A 24,287-nucleotide genomic window follows, 5' to 3' on the forward strand; every position below is an offset into this window, starting at 1 on the left:
AAAGACAGCTTTTACTGCCTGCCTGTATTGCACATCATAAACTGGAAGGAGCACAATGGAATTGCCCCGGAAATTCTCCTTTCAATTATAGTTTGGTGCCCCGTGTACAAAGACTTTCTCACCAGTTAAAATTGTTCTTGGTGATATTTCGCACGGACCCTAAACTTTACGTTTTGTAAACGTGGAAGCCCCTCTCCCCACACACACACACCTCCAGCACGCACGCACCCTTTGGGACTCTTTATGCGCGGTTATTGCAGCCCCATGAATATAGGATACTGACAGAAGCGAGTAAATTCTCTGCGGCGAGGTCCCTGAGATATTGGTGCTTCCGAGTATGCAAATGTGGCGGCTCTATCTAGATATTTGCCAAGTGTTAAGCACGTGAAAAAGCAGTCGTTATTCGCAGGCGCAGGGGGGAATCTGCAAAAAGAGGCTCCTTCGTTCATTTATTCCAATATTAGACAATATCCCTGCGGTTGCGAAGCACAAGGGGGGAACACGCCGGCAGAAGAGGCTGCTGGAAATAAATAAAGGCCCAAGAAGTTAAACGAACGCGAAGCAAACAAGACGACGACTAAGAAGATCAAAGAGCCTGAAGTAGATGACATTAGACCAATAAATTGCTCCTCTGGTGACAACATACCAAGATGCAAGAAGAAAGGAACAGCAAATATAACCAATGTCTAGACTTAAATATTGATAATATAGAACCGAATAGATTAGTCGGGCGAGTGTATTTCGGGGTCTCTGTAAAATATGCACTTTCATGTGTTTAGCTTTGCGTGCCTGTTTTGTACCGCCGCCTTTTTTAATATTTCGCTTGCAGCTTATTTTTTGCTTTTTTTTTTCTGCCAACCCGTCAAAAAAAAAATCTCAAAAAGCCTTCACCGAATAAATCTTAAAAGGAGACCCAGACATCGGTCCCCACAGCCTTATTTACTTCCCCCTCCCTCTGCGTGTTGGTCAAACAGCAGCATAACGCTGCCTCTGAAATTGCCCCCTAAATGTCTCATTTTGTCGCCTACAAAACAACGCCGGATCCCCGGCGCCTGAAAATGCACTTTTCATGTGAATGCATTTTGTTATTTCTTTTTTTTTTTCAGTCGAGGAAACAGAGAGCGAGCACAGATTGCAAGGTTTCCGTCACCGCAATATTCTCACACGCTTTAAAAATAATCCTCCAGGATTCACTGTATTTATTTTTTTTCGTGGAAGAGACGGACTACCTCTCTTTGCATTCTGAGCTTTTCCGGGAAGTAAAAGGTAGTGATAAAACGGTGCTCATAAGTTATAAGCGACCTGGGAGCACTCCACGGTTATGGCTTGTGTGTTAAGCAGTATCTTGATGTGGTTCCTACTAGACAGGATTTTGTTGTTTTGGAATCTGTTCTCGCCGTAATTTATCCACGATTATAATGGAGCACGCTGTGCCAAGTTATTACTTAGTATGACGATGCATAAACACTTTTTAATTTTAATATAATTTTACTGCCCAAGGAAAAAAAATAATTAATCATAGTAAGTTTAACAATGCCATTGTAGGCAAACATTTGATAGGAATGCTCTTATTAGAAAGCAGGGAGTGGCAGTTACTCTTCATCCCTAGAAAGAATTAAATCTTTGAAATAGGGTGGGGAAAAAATAGCACAGTGCTCGCATTCCTTTCCGATGCTGAATTTCGATGGTAAGATATTGGCTTTGATTTAAGGAAATGTAAATAAAACGCAGAGAAAGTAGTTCTCTTACAGGGTACTATGCAGCGATTTATTTACTTGTCTGACTTTAACTTGAAAAATACAACGTTCATACTTCAGACCACATTTTATGCTTCCTTCCCTCCTGCCTCTATTTTCTTTCCAATTACTTTTTCCCCCTCTCTTTTGGCAACCGGCGTCTGAAAATGCACCAGAATTCCCCACTAAATCTCATTGTCGAGACGCTAAAGCCAACAAAAGCAAACGGGAGAAAAACTACGAAAACGACCGGGGGAAATCAAAATAGCAGGGCAGCAGAAGTTAGGAATGACTTTGAGAGACCCGTCAAGTTTGCAGAGCATGACTGCTAGCATCTGTATAATATAATTACAGCGGGTCCCACAGAGCTGAAATTGCTGAGGACGCAAGCAGGGCTTTTTTATTTGGATCAAAGACAGCTGTTGAAAAATTTCACTCGCCGGTAAATAATTTTCAAATTAAAGCTTTGCAGCACTGCCGCCTCCCCGCACGGCTGCGTCTCCAGGCACGGCGGGCGGGTTTCTCTCGAAAACCCTTTGCCTTGCGACCCTCTCTGCGGTCGAGGCTCCCTCCTCGTCCCCTCTCCTCCTGGGCTGATCGAGGCAGACCCGAGAAGCACCGTCGAGCCGTGATTTTCTTTCCGTCCTGCCCGAACCCTTCAATTCCCCGCAGTTTTCCAATATTTCCTTTCTCACCAGCCCTTCAGGACACCCTGTTGGCAGGCTCAGAGCTTCGCCAGGGAAGGGCGAAGGTTTGAGGACAGGGGAAGATGAGCTGGCACTTGTGTGACAGGGCTCCATCCGGCTCTGTGAATTAGTAGGAAACGCATGGGGGGCTTTGAGAATAATAAACGCAGGATACGGCCGTGGTGCAGAGCAAGTTTTTACCTTTGCTGTTGCTGCACAGTGATGCCATCCCACTCGTGCCATAATAAGCGGGGGATAAGGGAGAAAAAAAAAAGGGGGGGGGGAAGGATGGAAAAAGAAAGGCAATTATCGGTCTTAGTGGGGAAGAAATGAGCGTGTTCAGCCCGAGTTATGCTCCCTCAAAGTCGACATTTTAGGAGCTGTCGGGGAGGTGGCCGAGCGCTTGATGGCGGGCGGCGGGCCCGTTCCGCGGGCTCGGAGCGCCACCTGCCGCCGCCCCGCCGCCGCCGCAGCCCCGCAGCCCCGCCGCCGCCGCCCGGTCCCGCGCCCCGGCCCCGCCAGCTCCCGGCAAGATAAATGTCCGCCGCCCGGGCTGGATTTAAGCAGGGGAAGGCCAATAAAAGGTTGTTATTTCCGCTCGCCCGCTTTATCTAAAACAGCCAGACAAAACAAATGAAAAGGCTTTTGTGGAAAATCTTAATTGTGGCTGGACAGTTGTAAACTCATTAAGAGCCGAATTCCAGACAGTTTGCAGACCCGTCATTTATTACACACTCTTAATGCTGATTCTTTGAAGTTGCCTCTGTCTGCAACAACAGAGGGCGTCCCAGCATCCCCAAATACTGGCTCAGGGATCAATTAGGGGCTTTTTGTGTGTGTGCACACCAGAACGAGCTCCCTTTCACTAATTAGAACTCATCAAATCTTAGCCCGGATTTCTTTTATTTTTTTTTTTTAAGGTGAAGCCGAAAGCATTTTTTTTTCCCCCGCAGTTCTGCACATCTGTAAACTTCTTGCCGGTTCCCTAAGTTTTGTCTTGAGCCCTGCAGCGTTTTACACCCCATAAACGGTTACAGCAGTCATTTTCTTTTATTGCACTGTATGGCTCTGAATTTTCCTAACAACAACTTCTGCCAAGACCATAAGTGTGCTCCGTCTTATTTTGCTTTAAGTAGATACATAGGTAAGTGGACGTCCGTAAACCAAGGCGGCTTTTATTGTTATTCGACATATTTGCAAACACGGGGCGGCGTGGCGCAGGAGCGCGCTGGGGATCAGATTATGGAGGACATTCACCCCGAGCAGTAAGATGTCTGCCCAAAACAAGGGAAAAATTCAGCAAGCTCACAGACTTCACTATTTTCTTTTGTTGCTGAGCTTGGTTTGGCTTGGGGCAGCGGGGGAGGGGTGGGTGCAATGGGGGTGTGTGTGGAAATCTTCCACTCCGAAGAAACCTTCCTTCTGGTTAAAAAAAAATTAAAAATATATTAAAAAATAATAATCCTATTTTGCCTTCTCCGCTCTAGCCGGCTGCCAGCCCATCTCTCTCCCTCGGCTAAATCACCGAGTAATATTGACACCATAAATTCCACCATAATTGTCAGAAAAAATTATCTGTACCTATATCTATATACATACATATATAATCTGAAGCGCTAGTAAAAAGCAACGGGTTGTTTTTATTTGCCACGGGACATTTAAAAGGAAAAAAAATCTCAAACGTGAAGGCAAGGGAAGGAAAAAAATGGGTGGTGTTTTAAATAGCATATTTTGCATGGGCAATTATCTCTAGAAGGGAATTTAAAATGAGCGCACGGGCAAGGCGAGCCTTTCACAAAGCTTACTGAAGAACACTTAGTTCTGGGCATTTTCTCGGAGACTAATTAACCATCTCGGTTTAAATGTCGCTGCCTAATCGGATTTACACTACTGTCCGCACTCAAGGAAGTTGGACATTTTGGTTTGGTCGGAGCCCCCCCCGCCCTGCCAGAGGAATTTATTAAAAACGCGTTAACTTCAGCCTATGCCCCCGCTCCTATCTGCCAGGGCTTCCTTTTTACATCGCTAAAAGCCAGCTTACGAAATTATATCCGGGAGCGGGGAGTTATGTCTCCTCTCCGTGAAGCGAAGGCGTTTAGGACCCACATCGGCCCGTTTAGGACCAAAATAAGCCCCATATTTTCCCGAGCTGCGTTTATAGGGCGGTAAGTTTGCCTTGGCTGAGGCTTAACGAAAACGCTCGCCTCGCCTCCGCAGCCCTGCCACGTCTGCTGATGATTTTCGGTGGGACATGGAAGAACCCTTCTTAATAATCTTAAAACATCACAAAATATAAAAGAATCAATATATTTTATTTGGCAAAAAGTTAAATATCATTTCAACACAACGATTTGGTCAGTAGGCCATGAGGTAACCATTTCAAAATAGACAGTGTACGTTCTGCATCGACATCACTTCCCAGATTTATTTTTTTCTAAGCGATAAAAATTTACAATAACCAAATGTAGGTTTTTATAGCGTATAATTTATTATCAATAAAATTAACCTTCATTACAATAACCATCAAATTATTCGATTAAAATTAAAACGTAAACCATAGGTAGTTACCCTTTTCACATATACGTATAGCTCCGAAATCTGATAACTGCTCACTGGTGCAAAAACAATATTTAAGCTAGTCTGTTTATTTACTTTTTAATATATAGATTATATATACAACTGACAAAGACAGTACTATATATATATCAACTGTGCATACTAAAACGACTTGCTTCGAAATATTTTGAGAACCGTAATTCCCAGACATCCCGGACAAACTTCTTTTCTAATTTTTTTTGTGTGTTTAAATTGGGATATATATAATATATATATTTTACAATCAAAGGTTAACTGTCTAATTATACAGAAAAGACTTAATACACTACAGAGCTATACTCTATGCAATTTTTATAATAAACAACCTGAGTTCAAATTGAATTCTAGCTTACACAATTACATCCGGTACAGCACCCAAGCACATAAATTGAGTCACAAACATAATTACCACAATAAAACACAGTGTTCAAGTATTAAAGCAGAGATCTCTCTGCCGCGCAAAGAGCGAATAAAATTAACTACGTAGACTAAACTATACAGTCCGTAAATAGTTGTGCATTATGAAAAGGTAGTTTTTTCTGTTCTTTTTTTTTTTTTTCATAAGTAAAGAAACAGGTAGATTTATACAAGCCAGCTAGACAGCCTTTTCGTGCTAATGCCCCCTTTTTCTTTCCTATTAGAAAATTAAAAGTCTTACTGTACCTCTCCTGGCAAACTGGCCTCTCCATGCTACAGTGACAATCAAGGTACAATCATAACCAGAATATGCCATGGAAAAAAAAATGAGGCCTGGACCCAGACGCATTGCATGGCAGGGCTCGAGGGGAGGATTTTTTTGTTGTTGTTGTTTTTAACTTTGTTTTTGTTTTACTGTACGCATTTTCAGTGTAACCCGCGTATCACCATCATTCGTCCTTCGCTCGGTCTTTGTTGATTTTCTTCATTTTCATCCTCCTATTCTGAAACCAGATTTTCACTTGTCTCTCAGTTAAATTGAGGAGTCTGGCCACCTCGTATCTACGGTCCCTAGTGAGATACATATTGAACAGAAACTCCTTTTCCAGTTCCAGCGTCTGATGCTTGGTGTAAGGGCATCGCTTTTTCCTGGTGGACCTTGCGTGGAGCCAGTTTGCAGCGGGGTTATCTGCAAGGGAAACAGCGGGAGAAGTTCAGGCTTGGGCGGGGGGGGGGGGGGGGGGGCGGGAGGGGGCTGTCGGGAGAACAGCATGCAGGACCACCGAGGGGTGCCCTGACTTTTTCAGGGTCCCGCCTAGGTGTCCCGATTTTGGGGTTTACGACGTGGCTCTCGTTGCCCCAGACATGCGGGACGGTGGGGCACAATGGGCTCAAAGCAGAGAGAGGTCACACGGAACCACACGCGGCACAGCCCCGCCGCCCCCGCCTCCTTTCGCCCTTTTTTATTGTTCGGAGGATGCAATTTTAAAATCCTCTTTCGCCTCCTCTCCCTGCTAGCTCCCTCCCTCCTTCCTGTCCTCCCCACATACTCCCCCCCCCTCAAACGGCCAGCCCGGGGAATGCCCAGCCAGAGCAGCGTGTCGTTGAAATTGTTTCTCTTTTTAATTTTCGACCTTCTCCCGTGTCATCACTGGCAAGACCCAAGGAGCTGGCGAGCCAGTCTGCGGCCGGCACAATTAAAGCCTGGGCTGCTTCAGACCTTTATTTGCATAGCGTTGTTAGCAGTAGCAATTCCGAGGTGCCCTGCTACCGGTCCCGCAGCCCCGGGAGCACCCGGCCCAGCATTTTCCACGGAGGGGGGAGGAGGGCACCGAGTCAGTGGCGAGGTTTCTGCTCCCAGCCCCGCGATAATCCCCCCCAGGTCACAAAAAAATCAGATTCACATCCAGTGCTTCCCAGGCACCCTCTCCCCGTCCCTCGCTCACGCCCGTGAGCGCGGCGCAGCAGGAAGATGCGAGCCCGTCCCGCGGAGTTTGCTCGGGAGCTGGGCTGGGGATGGGGGGGGCTTTATTTATTTTTTTCTCCTTTAAGTTGCAGTTGCAGAGTGGGGTTTTTGTCCTCCTTGCAGCCTGGGATGCTGGAGCCGTCCTGGATGCCAGCAGAGCCCACGAAAGGCAGCGCTGCCTTTCTCGGGCGGCTCCCAGCTGCAGCAGGCGGTTCTCGGCAAGTCATTAGCCCCGGCACCTCGACACCTCCCCGCGGCCGGCGCGGCGCCCTGAATGAAGTCCATTGCCCTTCGCGGTGCCACTTACTTGGATCGATCTGGGGTTTCTCTCCGTTTGCCTCACTTTCTCCATTGCTTTCAGAGAATGCGCCTTCGTGGCTTTGCTTATCCCTATCAACTGGAGGAGAACCACAAGCATAATCAGACAGAGACAAAGTGTGAGTGTCAAACGTGGTACAGTCACCCCTTCTGGCCGCCAGCGGTTCAGGTTTAATGCCGTAATGCCTGCTGGTAGGTAACCCGGGGAAGGACAAGGAACCCGGCACAGGCTCAAGCCACGAACGCATGTACCTGCCGTCGGGCGGTGCCACGGGCGCCTGGTGGTGCGCGTAGGGGTGGTAGACGGCGGGGACGCCGCTGGCGCCGCCGGGGTGCGCGGGGCTCCAGGGGGGGCCGAAGACGGGCGCCTTGGGCTGGAAGCTGCAGGGGGCCAGCTCGGGGTGCTCGCCCAGCGCCGCCGGCCTCGGAGGAGGAGGAGGAGGCGGCGGCGGCCCCAGCGGCGGGGGGGCGTAGCGGGGCGCCGCCAGCTCGTCCCCCTCCGGCACCAGGAAGGAGTCCACGTAGTAGTTGCTGAGGGTCCCGGGGGCCGACATGGCGCGGCTCGGCGCGGCGGGGGCGCCGGACCCGCCGCAATTCGGGGCTGCGGGGCTTCCCCGCACCAACTCGGTGCCGGCGGAGAAGTAGAGTCAGTAATAAGTTGGGGGCAGCCCCGGCGCCCATTGGCTGCCCCGGTCACGTGGGGGGGGGGGGAGCAGAACAATAAAGTATAAATCAGTCCGCGGGCTATTAACGGGGCAGTGTTCTCCAGCCATCATTTTTATAGCGAGGCCATATGTTTTTATGCAAAGGGATACGCGAGTTATACGGCGGAGTTTGTTTTAATTGCGGCCAACTGAGATTAAAAGATCAGATTCCGCCTCACGGCCTCTCCCCCTTTTTCTTTCCCTCCTCCCTCCCCCCCCCCCTTTATTTTATTTTTTTTTTCGTTTAAGCGGACTATTTTATATCACAGTTAATCATCCCATCAGTGGGTCGTGTTTCATGCGAGAAAAAAAATAAAAATCACAAAACAAAACCCCTCCCGATCGGAGACCTTCACATAAAATTATACAATAATTGAAGCAATAAAAAAAAAGGAAAATAGCACTTGCGGTATACTGTATTTAAATATATATTTATTATATTTCATAAGGAGTTATTGTTTCGGGAGCCACGGGGTTGTTATTAAGTCAGTAACTATGAGCGCGCTCATTTGCATCGCTGTGTTTCACAGCAGTAAAAATTTACGAGTGCTCGGAAAGGTTAAATTATACCATTGTGTTTAGTTTGGGAGATCACTGTAAATAATCCCGTTCCGTTCAGTCCCGGGCTAAGCAGAGAAAAGTCAAATTCAACGCATCCCCTCGCCGAGGCCGGAGGAGGACCGGGGCGGCCGGCTGTGGGCTCGCCCCCTCGCCGGGCTCACCGAGGGCGGCAGTGACCGAACCCCCTCCTCATCCTCATCACCGAAGCCCCCTCCTCATCCTCAAGACCGAAACACCCTCCTCGTCCTCCCCGTCCTGCCCTTGGACCCCCCCGGGGGAGAGGGGCCGCGGGGCTGGCCGGGCTTTCTCGCCACGATTAATCCTTCAATATGCAGCGAAGCAGCGGGGGGAAAGGGGAGAAAAAGCCCTGTCTTCCCCGCTGCCGAAAGGCACCCTGCTTGCCGGGGCGGCTATAAAAGGGGCGCTTGCATTCGCTCGCACCGCATTCTGCCGACCCCAAAATATTTATGTGCGAATATAGTTATTTATTTGCCGCAGGGCACACGCGAGCGGCACCAGCCCCTAGGCACCAGGCTGCGGTCCCCCCACGGAAGGAGGGGAGGGCGAGCGAGGGGAAAGTAAAGCCGCGGCCAGATCCAAGTCCAGTGTTAGGAATTAAAGCAGGGTCTGAGCTGCTCGCAAACGTGCCCGCGGGTCCGGGCTTTTCTCCGGCGGCCACGCAGCCCGCTTCTCCCCGGGGCTGGCCAAGAAGCCTGCAGGATCCGGGTGGGGGGCACGAGAAGAATCTCCGCTCGATTTGGTCGAAATATATTTATTAGAGCCTCGCGAATCGCAGGGAAGGCTGAGGCAATAATTAAAATCACGTGTAAATATTGTGTGTGCAAAAGTGTGGTTCTAATTAGTTTTACATCGCTATGTGGGCTGCCTCTTCCCTTCTCTCTCTCCCTCTCTCCCCTCTCTCTTTCTCGCTTTTTCTTTTCATGTCTTCCCAACGGTTTAATCAGAAATCTTACGGAGATCCTATTTTAACAACGCTCTCTCCCCATTCAGGATTACAAAGGCCCATAATGAAACTATTATCCCGTATTATAGTTAGAAAATTACAGAACAGTTACAAGATCTCTGCAAACAGGGAGCCCGTTATTTTCTAACCATTTAAAAAATGCAAATAAAGATCGCCTCTGTTATTTTTTTGTGGCCATTGTATAGACACGCCGTAATAGAAAAAAATAATTGTATTTCTTTCCTGGAAAGACGGAACTCGACGTCATTTGTATTTATTAGTAAGGAGTCAGCTGTGGTGAAATGTGATTGTAGAACTTCCTTTCTCCATTCAGAAAAAAATAATCTTAGCTGCAGGAGTCCTGGATGTTTATATTCGAATTTGGGTTCTCAACTTGCAGCGGGTTTCATTTTTTTGGTTCCTCACCAAAACTAATAGCAAATGAATAACAATAACAATAACGTCTTAAAGAACGCGCCTGTATTTTTATTTCCCTGTAAAATTCTGAATTTGTTCACTGCCAGCAGCCAAGCGGCGGGAGAGGGAGTACAGAGAGCAAGAGTTAAAAGACGGCAAATAATTACAGACATTTTTCACGCGGTCACGTTGTAGATAATAACACTGGAGCATTCGCCTCCTTTTTCGTCCTTTTAGACCCAGTTTTCCCCAAAGTACATTTTGCATACGAGCCACCACAGCTCGTGGGGGGTACCACGGGCTTCGTACACTTTGCATTGCGAATTATTTCGGCATTTTGGCCACTTTACACGCTTGGGCGCAGCACACCCCAAGCAGCCCAGAAATCGCCCTTCCCATCAAATCGCAATACCAAATCGCACTTTCCAGGAACGAAGCCCTGCCGTACCTCCCGCGGCTGAACCAAAACGTTCCCTGAGCTCCATCCCGGTGTGATCAAAATAGTGGAGCTCCCACGCCGTTAGCAGTGAGCCCCGGCTCCGAGAGGAAGGAGGACCCCGGGATTTTTAGGCGGGGGGCATCGGTGCGCGCAGCTCCAGCAGCAGCGCACCGCGGAGCCCCGGCGCAGGATTGCGCGGCCGTTCGCCATCCCCGCTGAACGGGAAGTTCAGGATCGCCTTTTCCTGCCGGTGCTACCAGCGCGCAGAGGTATTTTGGCACGGCGGGCAGAAAAAATGATTCAGAGTTTGGGGGAAGCGGTCCAAAAATCAGAGTGATGCGATGCAAATGGACAGAGGCAAACCTGTGTGTAAAGGCTGGAGAGGCACGCACGCACACACATGTGCCCTGTAAATACACCCGCATATGTACACAGAGCCAAGACAGACGCACAGTGTGTACAGAGGCAGACACAAACACTTATATTGGACTGCAGCGTAGACATCTGCTGCTGACCCAGCCGAGGCGTCTCCTGCGATGATCCAGCTAGGGTAGGTCTGGCTAAAATCCACTCTCTAACTACTCTGAGTGCCTGCAGCCCAGTTCGGAGTTTCGAAAAAGTTTTTTTTTTCTTTTTTCAGCAAAAATAATCGAAGTCATTAGTTAAAAAAGAAAGAAAGAAAAAAGAAAACAAGCCCCAGACGCGTGACTTTTCCTGCCCTTTCCTGCGTCAGCCTTTCTGCTCTCCCGGGCACCCCGGTGGCGGGGCTGCCCCCCGGGCGGGCGGCGGGCAGCGGGCCCGGAGGAGCGGGCGGGAGGCGGACACAAAAGGCGGCGGCGGCGGCGGAGGGCCCGGAGAGGTCGCTGTTGCCTGTTCCGCCGCCGCGGAAGAGCGGCCCCGGGCTCGCCGCAATCGTGATCGTAACCGAGGCCTTGTGGGCCGCGGGGCAGCCGCCGCCCCCGGGCGCCCAGCCCGCGGAGAGCCCCGGGGGAGCGGCCCCGACGGCGGAGCGGGGTTTCGGAGCCTTTCCGCCAGGGTTCCCCAGGGAACCAGCGGCCAGCCCGGGGGGCGGGCTGCGTGGGGGAGAGCCGCCGGAGGGGCCGGCAGCCCCCGGCACGCGTGGGCCTTGCCGGCGTTGGTGCGCGGAGTGGTGCGGAGCGGAGCGGCGCAGGCAGAGTCGGGCTCTTCCCTCCCCCGGGAGGCCGAGAGCTTTCTGCTGGCTGGGTTTTGATAAATCCGGACAGCAAAAGAAAAGCAGCCCCCCACCCCCACCCCCTCCCGTCCCCCTCCCGAGCTCGACCCGGGCCGAGCAGAACGCAAAAACGCACCTGACCTTGAATGCAGCCTACGAGGCATATTAAAATCCCGCAAGCAGGCAGGGACTCGCTTAGGAGCTAGCTAACCTTGAAGAACTTGTCAAGCTTCCCCCCTCGGCTGCCGTGTTTATCTGAGGAATCAAAGGAGCCTCCGTTGCAGATGGGGAACAATGGCATTGGGACTTGACGCCTACAGATAACTTCAGCTTTAAGATTTCTTCGGGCACAAAGGACCCTCGCACCAAGCATACCTGGTGATGATATCAACTGAAGTAATTAAGGCAGTTTCGTGCTGTAGAGAGAAAGGTGGAGCCCCAACAACATGAAACTACCTAAACCACAGAGCAGTTCTCAGGCGCTAATTATTACTTTCCCCATAGCCGTGGTCTTTAACGCAAGGATCCCGCTACGAAAATAAAACCAGAGACGTGACTACAGCATCCCTCTCGCCCGCCCGCCCGCCCGCCCGCACACCCCGCCGGCACCCCCTCCGCGCCCCCCGGCCAGACTCGGGTGGGTTAATGAAAACGAGAGAGAAATATCATCATAACCTCCCCTCCAGGCAGCTCTCGCCTCTCCATGCAGATGCAAACGGGAAGAAAAGGCCGTGCACGACAATGTTACATCATAAAAAGCTAACGGCTCCCACTAAGCCCGGGTTCAAAGTCTACCCCCCCCCTCCTCCCAGCATACACATACCCGGGATGAAAGCATTAGCTGTCGCTCTTCTCCCAGCCCTCGTTTTGCCTTTCCTTTGTGCAAGACTCTGCTAGCTAAGCATGCAGCAAAAAGAAGGGAGGATGCAAAAAGCAGCCCGGGTGAAGTAAGCTCTCCCGCATGCAGCCAGGTAGGGAACAGCCTTGTCTAAGGGGGGGTGGAAGCGGCCCGGTGGCACGAAGGCGACTCTCATGTCCGTCACCCCCCCCCCCCCCCCCATGCGCTCACCTTTACGGTTTCTTCTGAGCCCTGAGATAAAGCTAGGTTTTGTCACCGTCCTCTGGAGCTAAAAGATCTCCGCACACTCGTAGGTGCTTGATTAAAAAAAAAAAAATCCGTTCCCGACCCTCAAGAAATAGTAATTTGCTTCCTCAGTCTATGCAGCTCCTCAGTCAACTGAAACCACTCGTTCAAGACAGCAACAATCCAGATATACTAGCAAGTCATAAAACTGAACAAAAGCCGACAAACCTTAGAGCACCATCGCTATATGGCCCAGACAAATTACGACCGTCTAGGTAATATTTAAATAGATTCCTAAAGTAATTGCAGGGGGTTTAAGCAACTATTCCTGTTGTAAAAGTTCTTGAAGACATAAAGTAGAACCTGAGGATAAACAGTCACAAAAAGAGGTAAAATTAAAAGGATTCATTCCACTTTTTTTATTCTTCTATGAGAACATAAACATCGCCTTTTTCACGCACAGCAGCATTACAATATTAATTTATTCCGATTTAAGGTAAGAACTAGATATAGCTAGAACTAACATTTATAATAACGATAGAATGCATTTGCTTAAAACAGTATCGGCATTTTAATAATAATAGACATTTATACATATCTGTAATTATAGTTTTTCCCCTTCTTTCTTTTTTTTAAATCTTTTTAATTTTTTTCACCTATATGCTTGACCCTTTGATGCATGTAACTTCACAGTATAAAGGAAGACGAACATATTCTCCCTTGCTATCTTAGACTCTGGCTCAGAAAGTCCTTCTGATGTTCAGGATATACACTTTTCAGTGAAATTAGTGAGGAAAAAGTGACTATTTTTTTCTCAAGGGGCAATTGTTGTGTGCTTGTCTTGTGTTACCAACGGTAACGTTATTTATAGACAAAAAAAAATCACTAATTCCACATATTTAAGCAAAACTACATTAAGTAAATATCTACAACCAGAAAGAGAGAGAGAAATTCAGAGGTAAGTGTCATAATTTAGTCCATGAGCAACACGAACTCTTTTATACCTTTAAAGAGAAGAGATTTCATTTTCCTGGCCAATTTTAAAGCTGTAATGTTGACTTTCAAGGTAAAGGGGGAAAAAATCACTCTTAACGCCAGTTCCCATGAAGCCCTTTTGAAGGATGCCTGCATTTCATTATTGTAAGTCCTGCTTCTCGAAGGAAAAAGGGGGGAGGGGGGAGAAAAGGAAAGGAAAACAGAGGGGGAAAAAGCTGAGCTCCCAATGTATAGAAATATGGCAAGGCTTAAATTATTCATTCTGAACAGTCCAAGTTACACCTCCTATAATTTAAAAGAATGCGCCTTTAACCGAGCTCGTTTACTTTTCGGAGAGATATGAAGGGGAAAGATATTTGCAGCTCCTGAAATCATATTTCTGGGTTTCAAAGCTTGAAAGAAGAATTCGGGCCCGGGGAAGCCTGCAGGAACCAGGGAGGTTCACACATGGCATTTTGTGCATTAGCATGGCTTTCTTCCGCCCCCCCCCCGCCACCCCAAAGTAGCTATTAAGAGGTTAAGGACATATTGAGAACGTCTAAAATCGTTAATCCATACAGGTGCAGATGACTACAGCCTAGGAAAATGATACTGGCTCTTTAAACCATAAAGATGTGTTTATAGGTTCATCAAGAGAAATTAAAGTTGGCTGTGAGCTCCCGAATCCTATTCTCTCTGTTCATTTTCTTCAGTTTCATTCTGCGGTTCTGAAACCAGATTTTAACTTGTCTGTCTGTGAGGTGGACTGTGCGGCTGATCTCTAGGCGACGCTCACGAGTCAGGTACATATTGAACAGAAACTCCTTTTCCAGCTCGAGAGTTTGATGCTTGGTATAGGGGCACCGTTTCTTTCGACCACTTTTTGCGGTTAGCCAGTTTGCTGCATTTTCTCCTTTTGAATTGCCTAGTTTTGAGAAAGTAAAAGAGGGACGTTACCAGCGGGTAGGAGGCGATGAGCTGGGGAGGGAGGGGGGGAAAAGTGTGCGTGTGTGTGTGCGGGTGTGCGCACAGGGGCTCGCTCCTGCAGCTGCGGCCCCAGGGCAGAGCTGAGATGTGCGGAGCCTCGGGGGGGGGACCTCGCTTCCGAGAGCTTCAAAGCGGTTTCCTAAAGGCCCTGGAGCTGGCCGGGAACAGCCTTGCCTCTGCTGGGATGCTCGGCGGGGAGTGCGGCCCGCTGGGCAGCTCGTCTCCAAACCCCCAAAATAGGCTTTTAACAGCTCCGACCCCACTGCTGCTGGAAGGCGACTTACTGGATGGCCTGGGGTCTTTTTTTACACCCCCCCCCCCCCCCCGAGACACCTGTTTCCCCTCAAAAAACAAACAAAGAAACAAACAAAAAACCCTGCTCTGAACTTTGTAAATGTGCTCTGGAGGCTGAAAACAAGGTGAGCTGCAGAGCAGGAGCCTCCCTGTGTCCTACCCCTGCCGTCTCAGGAAGCTTCGCCATGGCCCTCTCTTCTCCAAAGGTTTGGGAGAAAAATACAATAAAAATAAAAGAGAAAAAAAAATCACCCGTTGCAGGGTGTTTATTCCTATTGCTGGAAGCGGCTGGGAAAGAGATAAAACCGATCCCTCGGTGGCTCGGAGTGGTTCGTTGTTGTGAGGGCGACTCTCTAGGAGTTTGGGTTTTTTTTTTGCTTGCTTTTTGTTTTAATCCTATTATTTTCCAACGGGGCGCCTGAAGGAATAACAGGGCGTCTGAAATGCAGCCAGAGGGAAGCGCCTGAAAAGCCTGCAGCCCAGGGAAAGGGAGTTATTTTTTTGCCATGGGGACCAGAAAGGGAAATAAATAAGCAAATGAATAAATAACAAGCCTGTTATCTAGTGTAGACGCTGAAGGATATTCGCGGTGCATTCATCAGTCTAATTTGATAGCAGTTCATAGATGGCACATTTCAGCGCGGCTGTTATTCCGAAAAGCATTCTGGATCGTAAAATATAACTTACCGCGTTAATAGGTTTATTTATTGGCACTGCCTATTGCTTATTTTGGATGCTTTACAAACATCTCTGTTATCTGGTAGGCACCTTCGCATCGCAGGGGAAAGACTGATCTCGCTTGCTATACGTTTAAGCCGCATGCAGGCTAAAGTTGCCCAGAGCAGAGGCTCTAAGGTTTTTAAACTATAGGACGGACATTAATTTTTACGGCAACCCCATGCCCGAATATTACAAAGTTCACAAGGTCAGTGTGAGCAGCGCTTCTTGGCAGCCCCGCAGGGCTGCTGGTATCATCCTTTCGCCTTGCCACGCTCCTCGGCCGCTTTTCCTTTCTCATTACCACCGCTACCATTCCTTAAGCCTCACCGCCACCGTCATCGTTATTTGCTTACCTACGGGCTCTTTCTCGGGAGAGGCTTTGCTGCTCTCCGACGGGGCTGGGGAGAGCTCCTCGGCGGTGGAAGACGAAGCCTGGGTCTCGTCCTCCCGCTGGGAGCCGCACGCCAAGGGGCTGGGGGAGCGCTCCTCGTCCTCCTTCCTCCCCGCGTCCGGGACGGGAGGCAGAGATGGAGGCGTCTGGAAGCGGCCGGGGGGCTGCGGAGGGAAGGGGGCAGCCCCGGGAGGCCCCGCGCCGTAGCTCTTGGAGGTGCCATAAGCCTGGGAGAGGCGGAAATAGCCCGGGACGGGTACCCCGGTGCCGTTGCTGGCTGGGCTGACCTCGGCGCTCAGCCTCGGGAAGGGAGCGAGGTCAGTGGCGGCCGAGCCTTTGGGGCATTTCTCTGAGTCATAGAGGCAGTAGGAGCTCTCCTCCTTAATGTTTTGAGCGAAGGAGCACGAGGTGGCCTGCTGGCTCTCCGGCTCTTCCATGCGACAGGACCGGGGGGGGTCTAGCCACACTTCCATCCCTGACACGTAGGGGTGCGAGGTGGGGACCATGCTTTGAGAAGTACCTTCATTGCGTTTGCTCAAAACGGGGAAAAGTCCGCAGCTTTGCAGCCCGTAGGACAGATCGGACGCTTGTGGCAGGTAGATCCCACTGTTGGGATAGTAGCCGCCTCCGCCTCCGCCTCCGCCTCCTGCTCCCGCCGCTTCCCCTCTGCCCGAGCTGATCAAGGAGTCTACCAAAAAAGAGTTTGCGGCCGGGCTCTCTGAGCATGACATTGTTGTGGAATAATTTGGCGAAGGGAGCAGATAGCCCTTTCTGGCTGACATTTCTTGTGCAAAACATGCTGAATATGATTAGAGATACCCCCGCACCACGGCGGACGCTTGCAGCCAATGGAAGCCCAGGCCTCCCCAGCAACCCCTCCCCGTCTGGTTTCGTATGCACCGAGCTGCTCTCAGGTCGACCTCTGAATTTGGGATATGGATGTATATTAATGCGGGAGATGGATTTCCACCCGCACGCGCGGCGCACATGGGCGAGCGCCTGCGCCCGTGCGGGAGCTGCGCGCCGGGGAAGGGGCAGGAGTGGGGCTGGGGGGCACCCACCCCGAGCCGTGCTCCCCTGCTATGGCCCGCACAGCGATAAAACAGCCCCGGCCGCCCCGATGTTTATTGTACCTAGGCTGAGGCTGCATCCAGATGAAGTTTTTATTAGCGCTCCTCTCCCCGCGGTTGGGCTTGCCGGAAGCGATGCGCGCTCACCTCCCCGCGCAGCCCGCGTGTGTCGCGAAATTAATAAAGCCGCGGGTTTTATGGCCGGGCTCCGCTCGTTTTATTTGATTGTCTCGTTTTTTAAGGAATAAAAGACGTGTTATTGTTTATCACGGATCATTGGGAACCGTAAAGGGGCCTGGTGTCTCTTGTGTTAAAGTGCTGGGGAAGGGGCTGCTTCCAGCCCAGCATCACCACCACGACGCCAGGCTGGGCTTAAATTTCCTAGAGATAAAACGCTCGCTGCTGTGCTCGGGGATCTCAGAGGGAGCAATGCCACTCTGGGAGGATTAATTGTGCGGTTGCAGCTTCTAATGCTGTAGTTAACGCTGGATTCTTCCCGAGGTCTGATTGCCATTTAAAATCTAAAGCCAGACATACGCCACAGAAAGAATCCAGACGCGAGCAGTTCAAATGGATCCTCGCATGATGCTGCGCACCCTGTTTATTGACGTGTTTATATTTGGGCCGTCGTTTTGATTCCTCCCTCCCTCCCTCCATTTGGGTCATTCACTTTTCGCCTCTTCAAAAGCACCGTCTCTGTCACAAGCACCGTACTAAATAATAGAAAGAAGGATAAGTAGATGAATCCTGAGATACTAGACAGCTCTGTCCAGCCAATATGTAATTGTGGCGGAGGGAGCAGACAGATAGCAGACAGACAAGCACGCAGACAGAGAGACAGATAGATTTTCTAATGAATCGCTTAATGATCGCTTGCTTTCACTTCCATCATCTCTCGCTTATGCCATTTGGAAGTCGCCTATCAGCCTGCCCCGAGGAATTAAGCCTTCTTCAGCCTAAGCGGAGCCTGCGGCTCTCAGGGCTTTTCCAGCGCTCACTGCCCACCCCTGAGGAGCTGGCCTCTCTCCTCTCCCCCTCGGCAGCCCGGGGAAGCGAAGGCGGCGGGCTCCCAGCTCCCGGCCGCCTGGGCGAGCGGGGGCAGCGCCGGTACCGGCGGGGCCTCAGCGCTGCCCCGGACGGAGCCACCGGGCCCGGGCACCGGCCCCCGGCTCATGGCTCGGCGGTCCCCAGCCCCTCGGGCCCCCGGTCCCCCGGCCCCTCGGTCCCCCGGCCCCCGGTCGCTCGGTCCCCGGTCCCCAGCCCCCGGCCCCTACCCTTGGCTTTCGCAGCGCCCCGCAGGCGGCCCGGGGCAGGCTCTGCCCTCCGCCCCGCGGCTCTGTCACGCCTCACGTGGTCGCCCCCGCGAGCCTTTGCCTTGCCGGGGGGGAAAATCTTGTTTGCCACATTTTGACATTGGCCCGGACGAGTCGCTCCGTGCAGGAGGCAGCGGGACGTGCCTGTTGGTTTCCGTAGGCGAGTTAAGCTGCTGGGGCCCTCCCGGGGCTCCGTCCTTCGTCAGCTGGGGCAGGGAGAGGTTGTTACAACTTTGCAGGACCCATAAAACCTTGATGGAAAGGCGTCTTATTTTTCCAGCCTTCTCGAGTGAGCACCAAGGCACCGCTCCTTTCTGAGCGCTGTAGGATGGGGTGATAGGAGCCGGCCCGACAGCCTATAGAAACCCTCCGAGTTTTTCCCCGCATTTGCTCCTGGAATACTGTTTGTGTTTCCCAAAGCCGGCTAAGCCCACGATGTGTTAATGTGTGATGGACAAACCCTTATCAGATTCCTATGAGGGCCGTATCGCTGCTAACAAAATTAATACCATATAAGGGACCGTTTTATTGGCCAGTATACAGGAAGGCCATTATCAATAGGCTTAGCGTTATAAATGCAGATCTAAATAAAATGAAACGTGAGCCCCGACTCCTCGTTCCCAATACATTTCTCTACACGAGTCAGGTATAAAAATTACTCCGGGGAAGTCCGCTCTTGCGGTATGTTTATTTTGCATTTGCCAAATTAAATAGAAATGGATTGCAAACCCAAAAGCCATACGGAATCGAGGAGTAACGCTTGAAATCCTTCCAAAGCTGTTTTTAAAATAAGCAGCTCCCTTTTAAAATTTGGATTAAAGGGGGGAAAGGCCTATAAAAGCACGTTACGATCCTCGTCAGCCTGAATAAAAAGGACTCAAAATGCATCGCAACAAACACGAGCTGGCTGCTTCTGTCCCTCGGAAGGCGAATGCAGGCAAAATCAGACAAAAGGCGCAGAGGCCGGGAACAGCTCGGACGAAGAGAACCAGGTTTTAGCTTAACTTTCCCATTGCCCCCCGGCCAGGCCCCCGCAGGTTTCGTAGCCAAAGGTCTGGCGATGCAGGGGCTGGGGTTCAGCCCTCGGTCGGGAACGCAGAGGACCGGCAGGAGCCGCCGGTCGTTGTGCTTATAATAACGCCCGGTGCCGGCTTGATGGTCAAGGCACTCCGCCTGGATCATGAACTCCGATCGCCGTTGCATTCTCCCCGCTTTCTTTAATCGCTAACAAGGCCAAGGCAAATAGTAACCAGCATCATCAAAGCCAGTGGAGTAAAACTAATAACGTTCACTTGATTCTTAACTATAAAAGATAATGGTCAATTCTGCCTAAACTGAACTAATTTGGCATGCATTGGGTGTTGCTACCGCATTTCCAACGCTTAACAATGTGTCCCTTGGAGCTTAACCCCCATTTAAAAGAAATTTTAAAGAATATTGTGGACGCCAGGGGACGAGAAATGCTTTCTTTTTAATTCTGCTCCCGTAAGGAAAGCTATCCCAGGGTCTATAAAACCGAGCAAATAAAATTCTGATAAATATCAAAAGCAGCGAGTAGGTGATTTCGCGCAGAATCTAAATTCGCGGCGTACATAGACAACACTATCAAAATAAAACTTTATTGATCTAAGGAAAATATAATAGATGCATTAATAGCGTCGTTAAGCCGTTTTATTGGTTGGACTAAAATTAAAAACAAAAAGGGAATAAATAAAAACGGACAGCTCAGCCTAAGCAAACTCTGACTGGAAATTTCAAAACGCATCATGTTAAACTGTGATTTATATTTTTATTATTAGCCTGTATACACCAAAAGATCAGCACTGTTAATCCAGAGACCCATTTTGTAAGCTAATTAAAATATGCTTTTATTTGTAGACAGGGGCAAACTGCAATTTGCGAAAATGTAAATGGCCTTGCAGTTTGTTGCAGGAGTGCATGCGCCGCCTATCTGAGAATATAGCTGCAGATTACATTTTATACATCTCGAAAAATTAATGCAATCAGGGTATAGTTATTTAATATTGGAACTGTCAGTTGTCAGGAACGTGCATGTGTGCCAGATTCCTTCTTTTCTTCCTTTCATTTTTTTTTTCTTTTTCTGGATTTGCTCCAAAGAAGGCGGATTTCAAACAGGAGGTTTAGGAACTGCGTCCGTGCCAAGTTAGGTGACAAATGACGGCCCCACTAATTTTATCTTTACTAGAAATTCTTTCACGCTGGGGGGGTGTGGGGGAATTGGCTTGTTGTGGCGGATTATCCTGTTAAAAATTAGGCTGAGATTTAATTTTATTCCAGCCATCCGAAGGCTTGTTCTCCTAACTATATTTCAGAGTGTATGTGTATCAGTTTACTCATTTGGATTAGGAACATATTTTGCAAGTAATTTTGACGAGCTCCGAATTCTAGTATGAGGCAGAACAAAATACACCCCGACCAATTCATGAAGGCTTTATCTCCTCGCCATTCCTCCGGCACTGGTAAGGAGAACGGTGCTTTCTATTGTCTGGAGAGCCCCAAACACCATGCAGAAGCAACAGCGGTATCGGGTTATATCTCTATCGGTAAAATCTTAAATATACAAATCTGTCTTTTAAGTGCACCCTTTTTATCGAGAGAGATGGGCCGCGCAGCTGTATTAAGCGTTTGAAACTGTATCCCCTCTCCCCTTTTTGTAGCCCTTTTTTCTTTAAGATCTGGATGCATGTACAAATATATTTTTTGGTTGCGGTATAGCTTGGCTCTCAGACACACACGTTGGCTTGAAGTTTCGATTTCAGAGCATTTAATGAAAAGATTGTGACAAAAAAAAAAAAAAACACAAACCCAAAGAGCTTATGAAAAAGCCTCCCAGGGGTTTGGATGTGGTATGTGAACTGAAGTTGAGTACACGATTAATTAAACACAGTGTAGACACTGAGTTGGCCTCGCCTCTTCCCTCCAAAACATGCAAACCCAAATCATGTGAAATAATAAACAGTTATTGTAAGAAACAAGCTTGTTTTTTTAAAATATTATCCAATGACCGCGGCCGTCAGTAAACAATTCGTAACCAGAGGGCGCTTTAACTGCTGCTGGGGTCCCTTTGATTTATTCAGTGGAGTATTGAATGGGGCAGGGAAACAACAAGGGGAAAAATAAATATTTGATCAAATATGCTGAGTTTAACTCGACTGGAGTAAAATGAAATGTTGCAAAGGGACCCTCGGCAATTGCCCTGCTCCTTCTCGAGACGTGACTTCTTACGTCCTGCCGTTTCCGAGGGGAGGTCAAAAGAGATCAGCGTGCCCGAGCTTTTAATGGAGCATCTTTGATGAAATCGATAGGTTCCGATAATCATCTGAAAAATGCTCTCTGCCGACTGAACATGTGCTTTTAACTACGCTTGCAACAGTTCCCCAGGAGCACAATTTTAAAGGGCGCTGTCTTAAGAATACTGCAGGCGAGTTGCATTAGTTTACATACGAAGACTCCTTTGAGAGCAAGGACAATTTTTTTTTTTCCCTCAGATAATTAAATATGGCATACCCTCTCATAGGAAACAAGCGGATTAAAATATGTAGCCAAACCAGTATCTCCATACAATACCACCTTTCCTCCTTCCCCCTTCTCAAATGGAGACATAACAAAAACATGTGAAACTTTTATGGGCGAGAAAAGTAACCTGGAGTTAGGGATACTCATAGCGAGGATAGAGTTTCAAAGCTACAACCCCGAGCAACCCTGAGTACATGAGAATGTGTGACTGTTGTTTGTTTACAGCACATGGTCTAGTTCGGATGGATAGATGGATAGATAGGTACCCAAATCTGGTCCTGCAGGAGCACTGACTTAACGTGCAACCGCATGCGTAGTTTTTAGCACAAATGTGTCAAAACTTGTTTACCACAGGCTGTGTCCAGCTGCGAGGTAGCAGGCTATCCTTTTAAGTTACCAAAGGACCCTAACCAAACTACAGTTCAAGTCCAATAAGATCGTCAGAATTGTCTGTCATTTGCAGTCTGGCTTGCCATAGATCTAGTTGATTGAAGACACCTACTGTTCCACACATAAATGTCAAGTTTCATAATATTTCCAGCGCTACAATTTTTTATAACTGGAAGAAATCTACAAGTTTCTCTGAAAAATATTTCCAGATCCCCTGGATTTTCCACGCCGCTGGCCAAAACTTTATGAAGAGACAGAAAAAGGTCAGCTGCGACTTTGAAAGTCCCTGAAATATTATTGCCCGGGTTTAAGCCCGACTTTTTTTTTTTTTTTTTTTTTTGCCTCGCTCCCTCTGCCCGCGGTTCTCCTCCAAGGTGCCTGACGAAGCCAGGTCGGGGCAGGGGCCACCCCGGCACCCTGGTGACACCCCGGTGACAACCGCACACGCCTCACAGGGCACCCGGCGAGCACTTACCTTCGTGCATTTCCCAACCCACAGCCCAGCGGATCTACCTCTCCACCTCTTCCTCCCCTTGACTTTCGCAACGCGGAGCCCGGAAAGTGCAAAGAATTGAACGTGCGGCTGCAAAGTGAACAAAGGCCAAGATTTCGCAGGACTGCTCCCCTCGCCCCGGGCGGCTTTGACATTGATCTGAAGATCGCCATCTTGTGGCAAAGCGGCCCCGACGCCGCCGCCGCCGCCGCCGCCGCGGGCGGCCCCGGCTGCAAGCCGTCGGGTGGCGGCGCGGGGCGCCGGGCAGCGGCCGCTCACCTCCCCTCGCCTCCCTCTGATCCGCAGGAGCAGGAACAGCCGCCGAACCGCCGGCCTTTATAGCGGGGCATTCCGCCTGTGCGAGCGTACAAGTCACGGACACTTTTTATGGCCGCATTGTCACAGCGGCACAGAGGATGCGATTTTATTGGGCTAGGAAATCAAACCCCGAGCAGAGAAACTCCATGGTTTAACTGTCTCTGGGATTGGCCATGAATGCCAGTTAATTTTTAACCGGGGAAGGAAGCTCTCTAGCTAAACTTTCATTGCCCTTCGGCTCTCCATCCGTCCCTCTGTCTCTCTCCCGCCGCCTGTCCACGTCCGTCCGTCCATCCATTGCCTTTGAGCTCGCCTTCCCCCCCAGCACGCTGGACAAACAAACAAACAAACAAATAAAGTCCCCTTTCCCCCCCTCGCTCTCCTAACGTTTCCTTCGACGGGACGTCGCCTGGCTCGGTGGCGGTTGTCAGCAGAGGCCCCAAGTCAGTAAGTGCTTCACCTCAAGGTTATGGGTGATGTCCAAGCAATACAGAAGTTCAAAGCCAGTAAACAATGCGAAAACGGAATGTACTTTCTTCTCGCTATTAGGAATAGGGTCAACATTAAAGATCCTAGCACTCTTCCCCAAACACATTCCCATCTCAGCTATTGTTTTCCTTTGGTTTTCCCCCCCTCCTAACTTTCTCCCTCCTCCCGCCCGCCTCAGCCCACCCCCTCCTTGCCTTGGAGATCAAGGACAATTTCAAACAGGCCATTTCCACCACACTGCCATGCGGAATTTTTTTTTCAAAGACAACAGTTTTCTTAGGGCTCTCACGCTCCTCAGCACTTCCATCAGCTGCCCCGGACCTTCCCTTTGGTGCTGGGCGCATGAAATATGCCCCAAGCGCTCCCGACACCGCGACCACTTCCAGAGCAGCCCTCCTGGCTGAGGGTGCTGGGGAGCAAACAACAATGTCACAGCAAGCCCTCCACACAAGACCTTGCTCTACCGGCACTGGCAGGACAAGGGAAGGGCCTAGCACGTAGCCAGCTGTGACCATGCTTCTTTTTCCATTCCTGAGCCCCGCCGGCACGGTGCTCGAACAAGCAAGCCCAGGTTCCCTTGTTTACGCCAGGGCAGAAGATTTAGCAGCGAGGGTTCACAAAAGGATAAGCGTTTCTCCCGGAATGACTGACCAAGGTCAGGAGGAGTTTCGGGTCCCAAAGCTCCATCAGGCAAAATAACGTTGCAGTAACGTAACACCAGAATGAAAAATA

The 24,287-nt window shown here is 49.7% G+C and overlaps 2 protein-coding genes across 2 annotated transcripts; both read right to left on the reverse strand.

Moving 5' to 3' along the window:
• Positions 1-4,715: 4,715 nt before the first annotated feature.
• Positions 4,716-8,148, reverse strand: HOXA9 (homeobox A9). The gene is made up of 2 exons (XM_048070242.2): positions 7,207-8,148; positions 4,716-6,122 (listed from the first exon to the last, which is right to left on the reverse strand). The coding sequence occupies exons 1-2, from the start codon at positions 7,769-7,771 to the stop codon at positions 5,884-5,886; spliced, it is 804 nt and encodes a 267-aa protein (XP_047926199.1). The 5' UTR covers positions 7,772-8,148; the 3' UTR covers positions 4,716-5,883.
• Positions 8,149-12,968: 4,820 nt separating this feature from the next.
• HOXA10 (homeobox A10) lies at positions 12,969-16,727 on the reverse strand. The gene is made up of 2 exons (XM_013171778.3): positions 15,908-16,727; positions 12,969-14,478 (listed from the first exon to the last, which is right to left on the reverse strand). Exons 1-2 carry the CDS (start codon positions 16,725-16,727, stop codon positions 14,204-14,206), a joined length of 1,095 nt encoding a protein of 364 aa, XP_013027232.2. The 3' UTR covers positions 12,969-14,203.
• Positions 16,728-24,287: the final 7,560 nt, after the last annotated feature.

The sequence above is a fragment of the Anser cygnoides genome, chromosome 2, assembly GCF_040182565.1.
Source record: "Anser cygnoides isolate HZ-2024a breed goose chromosome 2, Taihu_goose_T2T_genome, whole genome shotgun sequence".
Classification (NCBI taxonomy): domain Eukaryota; kingdom Metazoa; phylum Chordata; class Aves; order Anseriformes; family Anatidae; genus Anser; species Anser cygnoides.